Source organism: Coptis chinensis, chromosome 3 (genome assembly GCF_015680905.1).
Source record: "Coptis chinensis isolate HL-2020 chromosome 3, ASM1568090v1, whole genome shotgun sequence".
NCBI classification, from domain to species: Eukaryota; Viridiplantae; Streptophyta; class Magnoliopsida; order Ranunculales; family Ranunculaceae; genus Coptis; species Coptis chinensis.
In genome coordinates, this window is record NC_141458.1 from 11,345,252 (window position 1) to 11,361,248 (window position 15,997).

General features: G+C 36.2%; 1 protein-coding gene across 1 annotated transcript; it reads right to left on the bottom strand.

Moving 5' to 3' along the window:
• Positions 1-2,300: 2,300 nt before the first annotated feature.
• Positions 2,301-13,647, bottom strand: LOC147507913 (condensin complex subunit 2-like). The gene is made up of 10 exons (XM_086596580.1): positions 13,209-13,647; positions 6,575-6,870; positions 6,377-6,494; positions 5,202-5,272; positions 5,070-5,130; positions 4,786-4,986; positions 4,389-4,681; positions 4,144-4,288; positions 3,425-3,681; positions 2,301-2,405 (listed from the first exon to the last, which is right to left on the bottom strand). The coding sequence occupies exons 1-10, from the start codon at positions 13,645-13,647 to the stop codon at positions 2,301-2,303; spliced, it is 1,986 nt and encodes a 661-aa protein (XP_086452706.1).
• Positions 13,648-15,997: the final 2,350 nt, after the last annotated feature.

A 15,997-nucleotide genomic window follows, 5' to 3' on the forward strand; every position in this document is an offset into this window, starting at 1 on the left:
ATTGCAAGCAATATTAGAGTTTTTAATACCAGTCCAACAATTTTTTTTAATGAATAACTCTATCATTTTTCTCATTACCTATTTTTTTTGTTAAATTAGTTTGTGGGAAATGAACTGATAATTATGTATTGACTAAATTATAGACGGTTAAATACCTCTTTGAATATATATATTTGCAACATGGCAGAGCATCGAAAATCGAATCGAACAAAAAATACAACTAGCGTATTAAAGTGTTTTTTTCTCATTGAATTTTTTAATTTTCTTTTCTAATTTACATGACGTTCATTTCTTTGATTTTCTCCACCCCAATTTTTCTTTCCTAGCACGTGCAACGCATGTGCCCATTTACTAGTATATATAAAGAAGAAACATAATAGTTTTGGTTAAGGGTCATGGAAGTTGTTAAACTATTTGTAATATCATAAATTATTTCTATAATAGATTCAAACAAATATAATATTACATTTCTTCTAATTTAAAAGTGATTCAAGCTTTGTATATGGAAATGAAAATATTGGCTTTTGAACAAGTGATGGAGAAAGGTTTGAGATTACAAATGTCATTTTTCTGACAAAGGTTGTTTTTTGGTTTATATGTTACAAATGTCTGCTCTGTATTTTGCTTTAATGGTGTGGAAGGAAATCTTTAGTTTTAGACTTGGCTTGGATGTGAATAAAAATATAATTTATAAGAAATAAGTGAAAAGAAATTGAGAATAATAAGTTATGGACTTTGACTTGATGATCAAAGGAATAAAGTCTTATTTTTATTAGGCTAGTGCTCATTGTTCTTCATGGTCGCTAAGTTGACAAGTTTTGTTATATAAAACAAGTTATTGGAAGTACCCTTGGGTGTAAGTGATAAATTACAAAGGACAATGTTATTTTAATTGAAAATATTTAACAAAGAGTTGGACAATTATGGTATGTGTATTTATAGTGAAAGTATGAAATAGGGCGGTTAGGGCTTGGTTAGGGGCTTAGTTAGGGTCGGGCCTATGTTTTAGAATCTTAGCCCTAGCCACCCCTAGAAGGCATTAGGGTGACCCTACCGCCCTAAACTCTGTGAGGGCTTTATAGGGTTTAGGGTCGGGTCGGTCAGGGCCGGGTTAGGGTCGTTAGGGCCAAATTCCCACCCCTAACACATAGTATCCTTCAAATGAACTTTTATTTGCAAAATTGCATGTGTTAGACAGGTTACTGATTCCGAACGAAACTTCGAAATTTTATCTAATATTTTGGTTTTTCAAAAAACCAAAATTCCAAATATAAAGTCGGAATATTGAATATTCTGAAATTATTTGAAATTCCAAATATGATAGAATCGAAATTTGATGAATTTCAGTTTTTTGATTTGTCGGAATTTTGAGAATTCCGAAATCCCGAACTATGGTTATAGATGCTTCGCTGAACATAAGAAAATAATCAAAATGGCCAACCACAATGCTACTTACATGCATTGTTTAGAAGGAGAAAACTATTTCATGATTATGCAACAAAGTTAAATTGGTACAATTGAGAATTGAGATACAAATCAAAGGTGTAAAAGAAAAAGTTTGTTTGTAAGTGAGAAAAGAGGGGTAGGGGACCCCGTTAACAACCTCGCTTGCTGATCAAAAAAAAAAAAAAGAAAAAGAAAAGAGAAGGGTGATCTTGGACACACCCATAAAAACACTCCTGTACCCCCACTACTACAGAATCACACTTATACCACTGTTTTTAAGTGTGGTATAAATATATTTACCACTGTTATGCAACCGTGACAATAGGTGGTGTGGTATATGATAATAACAAAACTGTGGTATATATGTTTAACGGATACCATGGTTTTTCAAAAAACCGTGGTTTGTATGCCCATTATATACCACAATTGTCAACAGAACCGTGGCATATAAACTATTGAAACCGTGGTTTATATAAGTGTATGTGTTATAATATCGTGGTATATAGTTATACTAAACACTATGGTTTATGCCAAACCATGGTATATATATATATTTTTTATTTAATAATAATATTAGTAACAGTTTTCCACTTAAAACCGAACTGCATAATAAAAATTTACACACACGCCCTCACGTACAACATTTCCTTCTTCCCAACAAATTCCAAAATGTACAATAAACTATCAAACATTGCAAAAAAATATAATAATAATAATAAAAAAAAAAAACTTCCATTAATTTTTTGAGTGCACTAAGAAAACAAATTTCAAATTCCTTTTCATAAATTAAAAAGGTAAGACTCATAAATTAAACTTGAGGGGTCCGAACATAGCTAAAACTCATCCTCATTAACCTAAATTTGAAACACCCCCTTTTCCTGGATGAACTGAATAATATCGAGTCGAACATCGTCAAGTTCATCTTGTGTGTACGTCTCCTTCAGTTCTAAATTTGTCATCTGGATGAGTTAAAACACAACATGTGAGAGTTACTATATAAGAATAAAGGAGAGAGAATGTGCTATTATGAAGCATCTCCTGACCTTCAAATTCCTTATCATACATGTTGGTCTAAAAGGGAGTGTTAGTAGATATAGATTGTACATGTTGGTCTTTATGTTTTTGCATTCAATAGAGTTGTCAAAATTCACCATTCCTAAAGAGATTAAAGGATGTCCAAGTTTCATAGTGGATGACATTAATGAAAATGGAGGGATGAGGGTGTTAGTCTACATACTCCAACAAAAATATCTTCATATGAGAAGTAAAAAACTAAAAATAGATTCAATTTGTATTCTATCTTCTATATTTAGTGCCAAGTGTCAACTCTAAAAGCCTATTGTGTTCTCATCTTAAAGTTCATCAAATACTGTGGAAACCTAGACTGAAATCGACTCCACGAAAATGAAAGGTGACAGGTTGGTTGCCAGGTCATACAAATCTTCCTCGCTCTTGATATCATCTTCAAAAGACTCACAAACACAAGACAAGTAAAAGCATGCAGAAGTGAATACGCACCACCCTAGGCCATTCCATTTAATTACTATATTGGTGATATAGTTTGTGGATCAAAGACCAATAGTGTTGGTGAGGATGATCCAATTAACGCAAATAGAAGAACAGTTAGACAAAAAAATTCTTTGACGGCTTCTCTTCTTAACTAGACCAGATGCCAAAGTAAGAATGGCTGACAGAACATCTATTTAAGAGCTTCCTAGAGTCAAGTACTAATTTAAAGTAGACAAGGATACACAATTAACTTAAGACATGAAAAAACCCAAATATTGTCACTATTTCATAAATCCTACAGTACCAATAAAACAACAAAAGTAATCTTGAGGATGCACCAGCATTACCTGAGGGTTTTCTTGCTCTTTTCCCAAGACACTTCAAATAAAACAGATACCCATTATTAAAACAAACAATACAAAGACATCCCACAAAGGATCTTGACATAAAATTTTCAACAAAGTATTACCAGAGTATTAGGAAGAAGAAACAACTTCACAAGATTTTCTGATTGATAATGGCAATCTTCGGGAAGTGTGGTTTTACAAGGCACTCGATTTGTAGGTAGCAATAATGACTTCAGATTTTTCGGTGGGGCAAAGATGTCAGGCATTTCTTTCTCCAAACAATTTGTGAAATTTAGATCGGGTTCAACCTGCTTTCTGCAATTTGGTTTCTTAGCTGTTACTGTTGACCCACTTTCAGTTACAGTGTTTCCTTCAGGACCTTCAAATGACAAAATATAAATCACTAGAATTAAATAATTATGTTTTGACATACTTGAACATGCATACAGATATCCATATATGTTCACCCAGTCACATAAGTATGGAGGTGTGTACTGGTTAGTATGACACCTCTTTTTCCACACATCCCTTTTGGAACTCGCTAACAGGATCGACATGGACACGACTTACAAGTTTACTAGTTGTTAGTTATCATCCTCAACAATTCTATACACACAGTGGAAAATTGTGAGTAAAAGGGACTGTCCACAACAAGCACGACTTTCCAATTTGACATTCTCTTCTGACAAGCTTAAAAATGTTTGCACAAACTGATACGGAAGGATGATCATCACTATGAGATCATCTTCCAAAAGAAGTAGAACTTTCCTCTCTAGAACACATGGAAGGATTAAAAAAATGGAAAAATCAGCCCATCAACAATTTATGCTTAGATACATACCTTTAACCTTGCGAAACTTCCAATGATCAGGACCAGCCCAGGCATTTCTGTTTGAACTAAAGCCCAAGCCTAGAAATAGGAATTCCGCTACATTTTCAGAGTTATCAGCAATCTCAGGTTCATGAAATGCATGGGAATAATTCTCCTGAAAATGTAAACTTGTATATATAATTCATGAAAGGCGATTGCTATTTTTTATAAGAATATTTGATGATAAAAATACTTAAACATGCAACTTATACTACCTCTTGATGATTCGGAAAAACAGGTTCTCCATAGTTAGAGCTTTCATCAACCACACTTGACTGATCATCTTGATCAAGGCCCGAGTCCCCAAAATTGTCAAATGCATCAGCATTACCATCTGAATTAGCATGGTTTTGATTGGCTGCATCATCTTGTCCTCTTTCTCTCTGGTCAATGCAAAATGTATTCAATGGCCTTCTGTTATCTTCATCAAACTGATTAATTATACTCCTGAGAGTCGGTGATATCTCATCCTTTGCACGGACATTGATAACCATCTGCTCAATGTAATCTGTATACAGGGGAGGGAATAAGAGGGCAGGGGAGGTGTTTTTAACATTTCTGTGTATGCCAACACAAATGTCAGAAAATATTGAGTCTGTGAATGCAACACACCTTTCGCAAAAGATACATCAATCTTATCTGATGTATCACTTTGACCATCCCAGTACATACTCTTCCCTGGTACTTCAAACGAATCAAAAACTACGCGGCAACCACCATATACTCCAAGGTTATTCAAGAGGAGACCCTTGGCACCACCTTCGTCAAATTGTGCAGATGTTTGATGATACAAAGGATCTACTACAAATGCAACTAGGGCACAAAAGAAACAAACCATTTTACCATTTATACTTTAATCACTGCAAAAAGGAAATAAAAGTATAAGTTTATATTACCATCAAACTTCTTTACATTAAGAGCCTCGAAAGAAGACTCCAAAGTTGATAAAGGTGACATCTGCAAATGGTGTATCCTGTTAGCTAGAAGTCTCATGTATCAACATCTTCACAGCTTAAAGAAGTACCAACCTTCCTGTCGACATCCTTCTTAGAATGTCCTTCGCCTTGTCCGCTCCTTTGATCACCGTCTAGGATATTTTCTGTGGTGATAATATAAAGATCAGGTACCTCAAGAGTATGAACTAGGAAATAACTCATGCACAATATGCCAATACTTTAAGAGGTGTCTTTATGGATGGTGTTAGTCATCATTGCAAAATAACTAATATTAGACGCTCCTAAGGCCTGGATTGGTTACCAGAGTGGCACAGTTAAGAAACCATGTTTTTGGAGTTGTTACAAGTTTTAGATGGGCTTACAAAGTTAACGTGGAATTTTTAAATGTCAATCCAGGATATGAGATGTTCTAGATTTTTGGCTTGGATCAAACACAATTCAATGATGTCAAGATTAGAGTTTGAGCGTAATTTCTTATCTGTTTAAATCTACGTCCTCTATTTTTAGGTCTCACCAAAATAAAACTTGGAGGTTTGCAACAGTCATAAACAGATGTATGCTTCGTGGAGTTCCTTGGAGAGACTATTAAGCTTTATGAGATTATACTATACTTATTTTCTCTCGAGTCCCATCTATTGAAATTTCAATAATGCACTAAGCAAAATCGTCAAACCACATAAAAACTCCTTCAAAAAGAAGAGTATACCTTTAATCATGTCTTGTGGTCCTTGTTTGTTTCTCACTGCTAGGTTTGTAAACTGTTGTGTCTCATTTCATTTGTTTGATATACATGAGGTCTTTCAGCATCGGCAAAGGTTCATATTGTCCAGTTGCACTTTGATCCTTAGCTTGTTAAGAATTTTTATTCTTTCAGTCATGGCAATTGGCAAGTTCTGATTGGGAATAGTTGCAAAAGCATTGTGTTCCAAAGGGAAGCCAGTGGGCAATCAATTTTACGAGTAAAACTTTTGCACTTTTTAATACATAATAAATTTGACCCCCAAATAAATCTTGATCTCATAAAATCATAATATTAAAAAAACATGATTTTGACAATTTGATCCCTACTCAAGGAAACTACAGAAGATCAAAGTTCTTTTATCTGGAAAAACAAGCATTCTACAATTGGCTAAGTGAGGATTTAAGTCAGTATCCCTCTAGTTATTTTAAAATCATTTTTCTCTCCTAAGTATAAAAGCAAAGCAGGCTTCTTTGTAGTCAACCATATTAAACAACAACAATCATACCTTGTACATCATCTCGCCCGGCCCGATTAATCCCACCAAGAACCTTATACGCTTCCGAATGCACCGAATCAACTCTCGAAGCATATATCTTAACACCAGCCTCCAATGTACAACTTGCCTACACACAAAAACAAAACAAAACAATCAAAAAAAGACCCAACATTTAAAAAAAAAAAAAAAAACTTGAGTGGGGCGCACCTTTTGGAAATTAGTTTCTACGTCATTATCATCTTGAGTATCAATTCTAATAATCTCACAAATATAATCAATCAACCTTAACTCCCAAGTATTCTTCTGATTAATCTTATTCCCACTTGCTAATTTAATACAGTTTGTGAAAAGTTCAGTAATTTGCTCTTTACTGAAACATAAAGGGTCGGATTGAGATTGAAGTGGAGGAGGAGAAACGACAAGAATGGATTTGTGACGAATGGCTGCTGCACGTGCACGTTCGAGTTGGTCGTTGTTTGAGAATAATAATGGACTCGTTGGTCCTCATCCTCCTCCTCGTGTTGGGGTGGTTTTGGGTTTTACTGTCATTGCTTTTGATTACGAGGTGTGGTCTCGCTTTTTTCAAAGAGAGAAGAGGAAATGATTTTGAGTTTTTTCAGTGTGTGTTTTTTCCCTCCTCAAAAATTGAATATGAGAAGCTTTTTCGGGTTGGGCTTGCGAGTTGGAGGCCCAATTTAATAGACAATGGATTAAATCCATTAAGCGTATTTTTTTTTTTCGGCGTATTTGACTATTTGGCATAAAGTCATAAACCACGGTAGAAAGTGAAAAATTTATATACCACTTGTTTATGTTTAAGGTAGTGGGGATGTGGAGTACTCTCATCTGAAAAAAAAAACTAACCATGGTATATGGCCCAACTTATCCCACGGTTTTCATGTAACTGCGGTATATACTAGTAAACCAATGACCAAAGAAATTTCCGCCGTGGTATATAAGTATTTCCTACGGTTTTTGAAAGAACCGTGGTATAAATGTTCTTATTGACCGTGGTATATATGTCATTCTGTAGTAGTGCCCAACTTTGAAATAAATAAATAAAATTGTTTAAGACACATTTAGGTTCCTAAATTACCCTTTTTTTTATTAAGTACATCCAAAATAAAACAAGTGTTTATCCTTCCAGCAAACACAAACCCTTCGCACTTATTTTCCTTTTTTTCCTGTCACTTTCATACTTATTTTCCTTTTTTTCCTGTCACTTTTTTTCTCCCCCTTTTTTTCGCCCCCTTTATGAAAGGAATTAGAAAGGATAAAATTGTAAAATTTGGGAAAACAAATAAGTCTTCCTCCTCCTCTCACTCATCAGCCATTAGTGCATTTTTTTCTCATTGCAGCTCCTTGCTGTCTTTCTTATTTTTCGCTTGAGAAATTTCCAATTGGATATATTTTTATAAAACTCCTTTAACCCTTCTACAATGATAAAGAAGAAGTAATTGCAATAGGAAAAGGAAAATTAAATTTGAAGCAACTTCTAGAAGAGGAAAAAGATAATTTGTTTTTTGGGCATTCTTTTACCTTTATTAAAAGTTCTCTTATTGTGTAGTGTGCTCTAATAACACAAAGATTCTTCAAAGTCCAGAGTATTACTTTCAATTTTTTGTAGGCAAATGATAAGGAAAGATTGATCTCTCTAAATTTAGAGCGCACCAAATAGCCACCTTACGATAAGCTTTGGCTCATATCTCGAGAAAGACACTGTGATAGACAAAACCAAACCAAAACAAATTTAATATAGAGAATTGAAATGACTTTTAAACCCCTCATCTTCTTCTACTGATTTAAACATCTTTCACAAAGGGAAATTCTCATGAAGACTTGAACAGATGGGTCATGATTTTTTATCTAACACAATGGTAACAAATAATTCATACTTGTTGAAGAATAGAAGAGATGCAGAAAATTATAATTTTATTTTGTTTTATAGTACTTTTGTATTTATTTTTTATTGTTAAACACTTGAACCTACTCATGAAATATTTTCCTTTTATTCAATACAAATGGATTTGTAATGTTTTTGTTGATGAATTCTTTCTCTTCTTACTTTGATTTTCTTTAAAATATATTCATTGTAGATAAAGAAACGAACAAAGATGGAGAAGTTTTTTTTGATAGCACAAAAATGGAGAAGTTGAAGTGTGTTAAAAAGAGAAAGTGGATTAAAGGGTCATTTTGGTATTTGTGTCTTCTGTTTCGATCCTTATGAGTTACCAACCACCACGTGGAGTTTCCAAATCAAACACAAGTAGTTTTTTTTTTTTTTTTTTATTTTTTTTTTTTTTTTTATGTTTTATTTATGTTAACAGGATGAAATCAGCTCCCATCCGACGGCTGATGAAATAGATCTCTCCTCATCAGGACTCTTTTTTTTATTTGTTGTTTCCTTTTAGAATGGGTCTCTTGTTTTTTTGTTTTTTCTCTTTCTTTACCTCTATTGAAAATATCTCAAATTAATTTGGGAGATATTATTGGATTGAAGCGGTTATTGGGGTATGGCAAAAATTTGAGTTGAATTTGTTCACCAGTATTTTTGCTGGTAGAATCTACCAGCACCCTTAGTAGCCCACATGTCCAAAAACAGCTATCACTAATTTCCCTTTTTCTTTTTTATCTTTTTAACAAATAATTGAAATAAAAGAAAATCAATATTTCCCAAGATTCTCCCAAAATCTCTGTTTTTGGCTTCTCTGACTGGTCTTTCAGACACTTTTTTCTCTCTCTCCGTTCATCTTCTCTACGGAAAAAAAAACAAAAAAACTTTCACTTCATACTAGCTAGCATAAACAGGGGCGTAGAAGTCATCTTAAACTGTATCCTTTTTGTCTTTTTGAGGTCCATCTTGTACACTCACAAGTGATTCGTAAGAGGATTTGAGCTTCTCAAATTTAGAATTAGGATTGGGATCAATAGGGCCTTTGGTTGTATGCAATTTTTGGCTTTTGATCTATAGTATGTTTGAACTTTGAACCAGATTTTGACGATTAAGGAATCTTACACATTCATAGTTTATCTAATTTGCTTCAACTTTGAGTATGTTCAATAAAATGGTTAACATTCAAGTCATTTGTCACTAGTCCCGAAACAATGTAACTTGCAATGCATTGAAGTTTTACACCATAATGGGGCATCCCTAATAAATCAACAGCAAGAACCACCTACAAGCTATGTAAGTGTTGGAATTGGAAACAAAGCGCCCGGAAGTCTCGTTTTAACTTTTAAGTACTTTTTTACTTCTTGAAGTATTGTATTTTTATTTACTACTTGCTAATCTTATTAATTGTGTCCAAAATCAAACTTCGGTGCAAGTTAGAGTTTTCATTATTTGTTGCCTACTATTATTTTAGGTTGTTCTTATATTTTATTATTAGATGAGATCGACCGAAGAACAGGCCAACACAACTGTTTCTATAGAGAGGTCATTTGCCTCCTTCTTTTGTCATATCTCATGGAAAGAAATATCGCCGGAGAAGAAGAACGGAGAGAGAAAGAAGTGTGTGAGAGAGAATTCAGAGAAAAAGAGAAGTTTTATAGAGAGAATCTTGGGAAAAAATAATTTTCTTTTATTCAATTATTAACTAATTAATTTGCTTAAAAAAAAATTATAACTGTTGGCTGGACACATGGGCTACTAGGGGTGCTGGTAGTTTCTACCAGCAAAAGTGCTGGTGAACAAATTCAAACTCCAAAAATTTAGTTAGTTATAGGGTACGGGAGTATTTTTATGGGTGTGTCCAAGATCACCCAAATAGAAAGGCGGCCTTTCTGATTTGTGGGTTAAATACTTAAATTATTGAGAATGGATTAAGTTTTGGTAGGTTTAGTAGTTAAAGTGCAACTGAAATAACAATAAAGTAGGTATTTGTTACTGTCGGACCCCAATTTGTGTTGGGCGGACTCCCAAAAAAATGATTATTACAAGTGTGCCATTGGTTTCAAAAAATCCAAAAAAAACAATTATTACAAGTATGTCATTGATTCCCAAAAAATTGAATTCGAAACCCCAAACTTAAACGACCCGACTAGGTCGTTTGGACTAAGTCTCAAACGACTTGGCCACACCGTTTAGGACTTAGTCCAAACGACCCGGCCACACCGGTCAAGAGCCCAAAAAACAGAACTTTGAATTTTTTTCCAAAGTTCAAATCTCAAACGATATGGCCACACCGTCTGGACTGAGTCCAAAACGATGTGGCCATGTCGTTTGGGATTTGAACTTATAAAAAAATGACCACACCGTTTGGACTAAGTCTCCAACGATATGGTCACACCGTTTGGACTTAGTTCAAAACGATGTGGCCATGTCATTTGGGATTTGAACTTTGAATTCTGTTTTTTGGGCTCTTGACCGGTGTGGCCGGGTCGTTTGGACTAAGTCCCAAACGACTTAGCCGGGTCGTTTAAGTTTGGGGTTTCGAATTCTATTTTTTGGAGACTAATGACATAATGCATAATAATAATTGTTTTTTTTAGATTTTCAAAACCAAGATATCTTTGTAATAATTGTTTTTTTTTGGGAATCCATGACAACAAATTGGGTGTGGCAGTAATAGGACCATAAAGTATTGCCATTTTACTTAAGATCAACTTGGCAACTTATAAATATGATATTTTATAAGGTATTGCCACTTTACGAAAATTGCAAAAAGTTACAAATTTATAAATATGATCTTTACTTTTGTATTATTTTCTTTGGATTATTGTACTTGATTAGTGACTCGAACAATATTCCTCGTGTACGTACTCGCAGCTAGCGGGCAGAATCCCACACTTTCCTTTAAACCCTGCTATGGCAAGGTATCTTATTAGTTTTTAATTAAGTAGATCGCTTAATGTATCTTGTTGGCATTAATCCATGCTCATGCATCAGCACTCGCTTGACGAAGGGATTTCGCATGTGGTGGGCTTTGAATGCTAGACAAGTAGGCAACTTTGAATGTTATGCGCTGGACTTAGTAAATAGGGGGCAACTTTGCAAGACTAGTTTTGTTTGTTTAAAAAGTTACGCGAGCTGTATCCCAGTAGGCCCGTTTGTAGATACGCTCTTATGTATTAGGCATTCAGCATAGAGCCTTAACACAGAAAAACCAGAAAAGAAACATAGAAAATAATTCAAGTATCGAACAAATACACTCCTATTTCCAATTTGTTTTACTCTGCAATGACTTGGAAAGTTGGACTTGATTCCTTTCTTCCGATTTTAATCCAATTAATGTCCCCTGATTTTATAGGAACTCTGCAAATGTAACAGTTGATCATTGCCTCACTATAGAGGAAGTCCAATGAGTAGAGTTAGAGGAGTGTTTGAGTCCCGAATTTGAGCCCCGTCGCCCATCGAGCTTTTATGGCTAAATTTAGATCTAGAAAACGGGCCCATAGGACAAATTTGCAATTTAATTTCGCTTCTAGTTTCATTGCAAATAAGTATGGCTCTAGGACAAATCGGATTACAAAAATGGTATTGTCTTTTATTGCATTTGAACCCAACTCTTTCAGCTCTATTAAGTCACAACGAGTGAAAGCACAAAAGTCATCATTATTAATTTTGCATATAACCTCATCTCACCATCCACCTTTAATAATTTAAGAAAGCTAACATTTTTAAACATGGTCTTTTAATACCTGATTTAAACTCTAATCTATGAAATTTGAAAGCTCTCATTTCTAACAATTTGATAATGAGAAGTTCGGATCAACATAGTGATGAAGATTTAGAAAGAAATGAAGATTCATACAATGAAAAAAATGAATTACCATTAAAAGTAAAACCCTAGCTTCTGTGATTTATCTTATTTATATTTTTATTGTATGTAAATATGTGAGTTAGTTGTCTGAAAAGAATTAGAATAATAATTTTTAATTGACATGTCGTTATTCTATTTTTACTTTTATTTACAACTAATTTGAGCAACGAATTTACATGCATAAAGTTGTCTGCATGTTTTAACACGCATGCATAATCTTATTTGCATGTGTGTTGTATTTGCGTGAAATTAGCAAATGAAGTATTATTATGAATTTTTCAGGGTTATTATATTAAAAAAGTTTATTATTTTTCGAAAAGTTTTCAACCATTTGTATCGTATTATTGTTTGTTAGTGTAGAAGAATCATCAGAGGAAGTTGAAACTAAAAGTTTATAGAGAACAAAATGAAGAAGACATAGATCCAAACCTACGATGTTGCTATAATATTGGAGAAGCAACTTGTTGGGGCAAAACGTTAACCCGACACTCCCGATGTGATGGTGCTTCCGAAAGCTCGAAAAAGATGGGGATTAGGGTTTTTTAGGAAGATAGACTGTACCAACATTCTGGTTACCAACGTACCCAGAGAAGAATCCGGGATCAAGTCTCTTGAAAACGTAGTTTTGGAGGCTGCAGAAGCCTCCATATATATAGCAATCTCCAGCCTTGGCGGCTAAGAAAGTGATTCTCGGAGATTGCCTTCCTTGATGAATCCTAGTATAATCTTATCTAAAATAGGATCATTTCCTAATATTTCATTATATCCTTGTGCAAGATCTTATCGGATTGCACTAGGATTCCTTGCCTCTGCGGATTGGGTTACTAGATCAGAATCATCCGGACGGATTGAATCCATGAACTTGGGACACCCGGATGGACCCTGGACCTGTTGTGAACTCTGACGGATTAGAGGACCGGATGATCCAAAAGTGTTTATTTTATAGCCACCCGACTAATCCATTGCTGGTCCTACTCCCGGTCCATGGTCCGAGTACATTCCAAACCGAAAATATGATGTAGGGTGCAAATATTGTATTCATCATCCTCTGATAGGTGTGGCTCCTGCATTTTTCAGACCGAATGGCATGACTTTAAAGCAATACAGGCCTTGGTCCGTGACAAATGTCGTGTGCTCCTGGTCCTCCTTAAGCAGAGGTATCTGGTTATAACCAGAGGAAGCATCCATGAATGACAAACGCTCGACTCCTGAGGTTGCATCGACTAGATCTAAGATACGAGGTAATGGGTATGGATGCACTGGGCAAGCTTTGTTTAGGTCAGTGAAGTCAATGCAAACCCTGAGTTTCCCATTTTTCTTTGGAACCGCGACGATATTGGATACCCAAGTCAGGTATTCGACGGGCATAATGAACCCTGCTCTAAGCAGTTTACCAATCTTGTCATTGACCTTCAGTTTGCACTCGGGAGCCATCCTCCTTGGTCTTTGTCGAACCGGTTTGAATCTCGGGTCAATATCAAGCCTGTGGCAAGCGACATCCGTGTCGATTACGGGCATTTGGTCGATATTCCAAGCAAATATTTCTTGATAATCCCATAACAGGTGAATGAGAGCTCTTTTTTCGGCTGGGGGTAAGTCGGTAGCGATGAAAGTAGTTTCGTGGCTCTCCCCCCCTATCTGAACTTCTTCCAACTGATCGATCGAAGGACCTTCTTCAGAGTGTCGGGCTTCTCGTACCTGATAGGCCCAACGTTTCTGAAATTGCTATTTGGCATGATAAACCTAGAGAATCGTGTTGCCGCGAACTTCAGATTTCCTTGTATCTTCTAGTGCCAAATCGTGACATTGATGTGACATCATCTGGTCACTGCGGAACCTTACATACTCCTGTTGGCATTGGGAATTTCAACGCCTGGTGGAAGGTGGATACAATAGCCTGATTTGCATGGATCTAATCCCTACCGAAAATTGCATTATAACAAGAACCACAATCCACCAGAAGGAAATTTATCCCAACAGATTGATGCCCAACTGTGACAGGGAGATGAACCTTTCGAATAGCATGGGATGGTTCTCCGTTGAATCCAATGATTGGGTTACGGTCTTCTATGATCAGGTCATCTAATAGTTTCATTCTGAAATAATCCCTGGTGAATAACACGCTAGCTAGTTGAGCTTCCTGTGTCGATAAGAACTTTCTGCACCCTAAAGATTCCTATCCATGCAGTAATGACAACATCGTCATTGTGAGGGTAATAAACCCCCTTCTCGTTGTTCTCAGTGAACTTCAACTCCTAGTCTTCATAGGTCTCAATATTGATACCTTGGTTAAAACTGAAACTGTTGACCGGGTAATGATCTTGTAGATGATGAAGTTTCAAGCGAGTTTCTATCTTTAGCTGACGGTGGGAGATGCTATCGATACGTGCGTGACATACATCAATAACGTTGTGTTCAGCCAAGTTGATATAGGCTGACCGGGTTTCGTTTTGAACAAACTCAGTAAGTTGTCCATCATCAACAAGGCGCTGAACTTCTTTCTTTAAAGCTCTGCAGTGATCTGTTTCATGCCCAATATCATTGTGATATCTGCATTTTTTTTTTATTTTTATCCCACCTACCTGTAAGATCTTCTGGTAGCGGTCGAGCTGGCAGTAACATTTTCTTAGTTCTGATTTTTTCGTACAGGTCTGCAAGGCCAAGAGTCGAAGGGGTGAATACCTTTTCGTCTAGATTTGGGGCATTTGTACTATTCTGAGTACTCCTCTTGTTACCTTGATTGATAAGCTTATCCTTTTTGGAGTCCTTGGAAGCGGGATCTGCGCCATCTTTTCTCTGTCGAGATTTTTTATCATCTTCTACTCGAACGTACCCTTCAACTCAGGTGAATAAATCAGAGAGGGTGGTGGGTGGATTTCGAGTAAGAGAGTTGTAAAGTCCATCTCTGTCATAATGCAACGCTTGATGGAATGCCTGTATTGCAAAAGCATCACTCACATCTTGAACTTCGGCGTGAAGCTTCCTGAACCGTCGTACCAAACTCTTAATTATTTCACCTTTCTTCATAGCGAGATTGAACAGTGTGCTCGGACTCTTCTTCGTTTTCATATTGTATTGAAAACGTTCAACGAACATATCACTGAGCTTGGTAAATGAATCAATCGAACACGGCGTTGACTTGTTGAACCAGGATAGTGCGTATCCTTTCAATGTTGCTGGAAAAATACGACACATTAAGGACTCATGGAATTCCCATAAGGTCATAGCCGCTTGGTAGCTCATGACGTGCTCATTTGGACAGCCATCCACGTCATCGTAAGTCGGAAAAGGGACCTGTTTGAATGCCTCAGGATGAACACAGTCCCTGATGTCATTTACAAAGAGTGAAAATTTCGGACCTCGCACAACCCTTTCCAAGAGGAGGTCGTCTCGGATTGCTTGCCTGGTTACGGATTGGCTAATCAATTCATGAACCCTTTGTTCATTCATATTCTCATAACTATCATTATCTTGATTCTCTTCTCTCCAGATCCTATCATCGCACGCTAAGAATCAATTGGGATTCGGTCGTTGCCGAGGTTCGAGTCTACCCCGCCTTCTCCCTGCCACTCTGTTAGCAGGTAGTGAACTCTCATTCCGATTTGTGCGCTGGGATCCATATCTTGATCCGGACACTTCCACGGATGCTAGCGTTTCCGAACTGGAACTCAATGCAGTTGTTGGCGTTCCAGATTGTTGTGACTGGTGTATCCGAGGATTTGTGCCCAAACGATCGGACATTGTTTTTTTGAATGGAATGGGGGGGGACCACGATAGGGTGGATAGTCCGGCTTTGGCTTGGATCTCTAACTCGACCATTATTGTGATAAGGTTTTGGTCATTGTTAGGATCTTCGCGCTATTCTGAT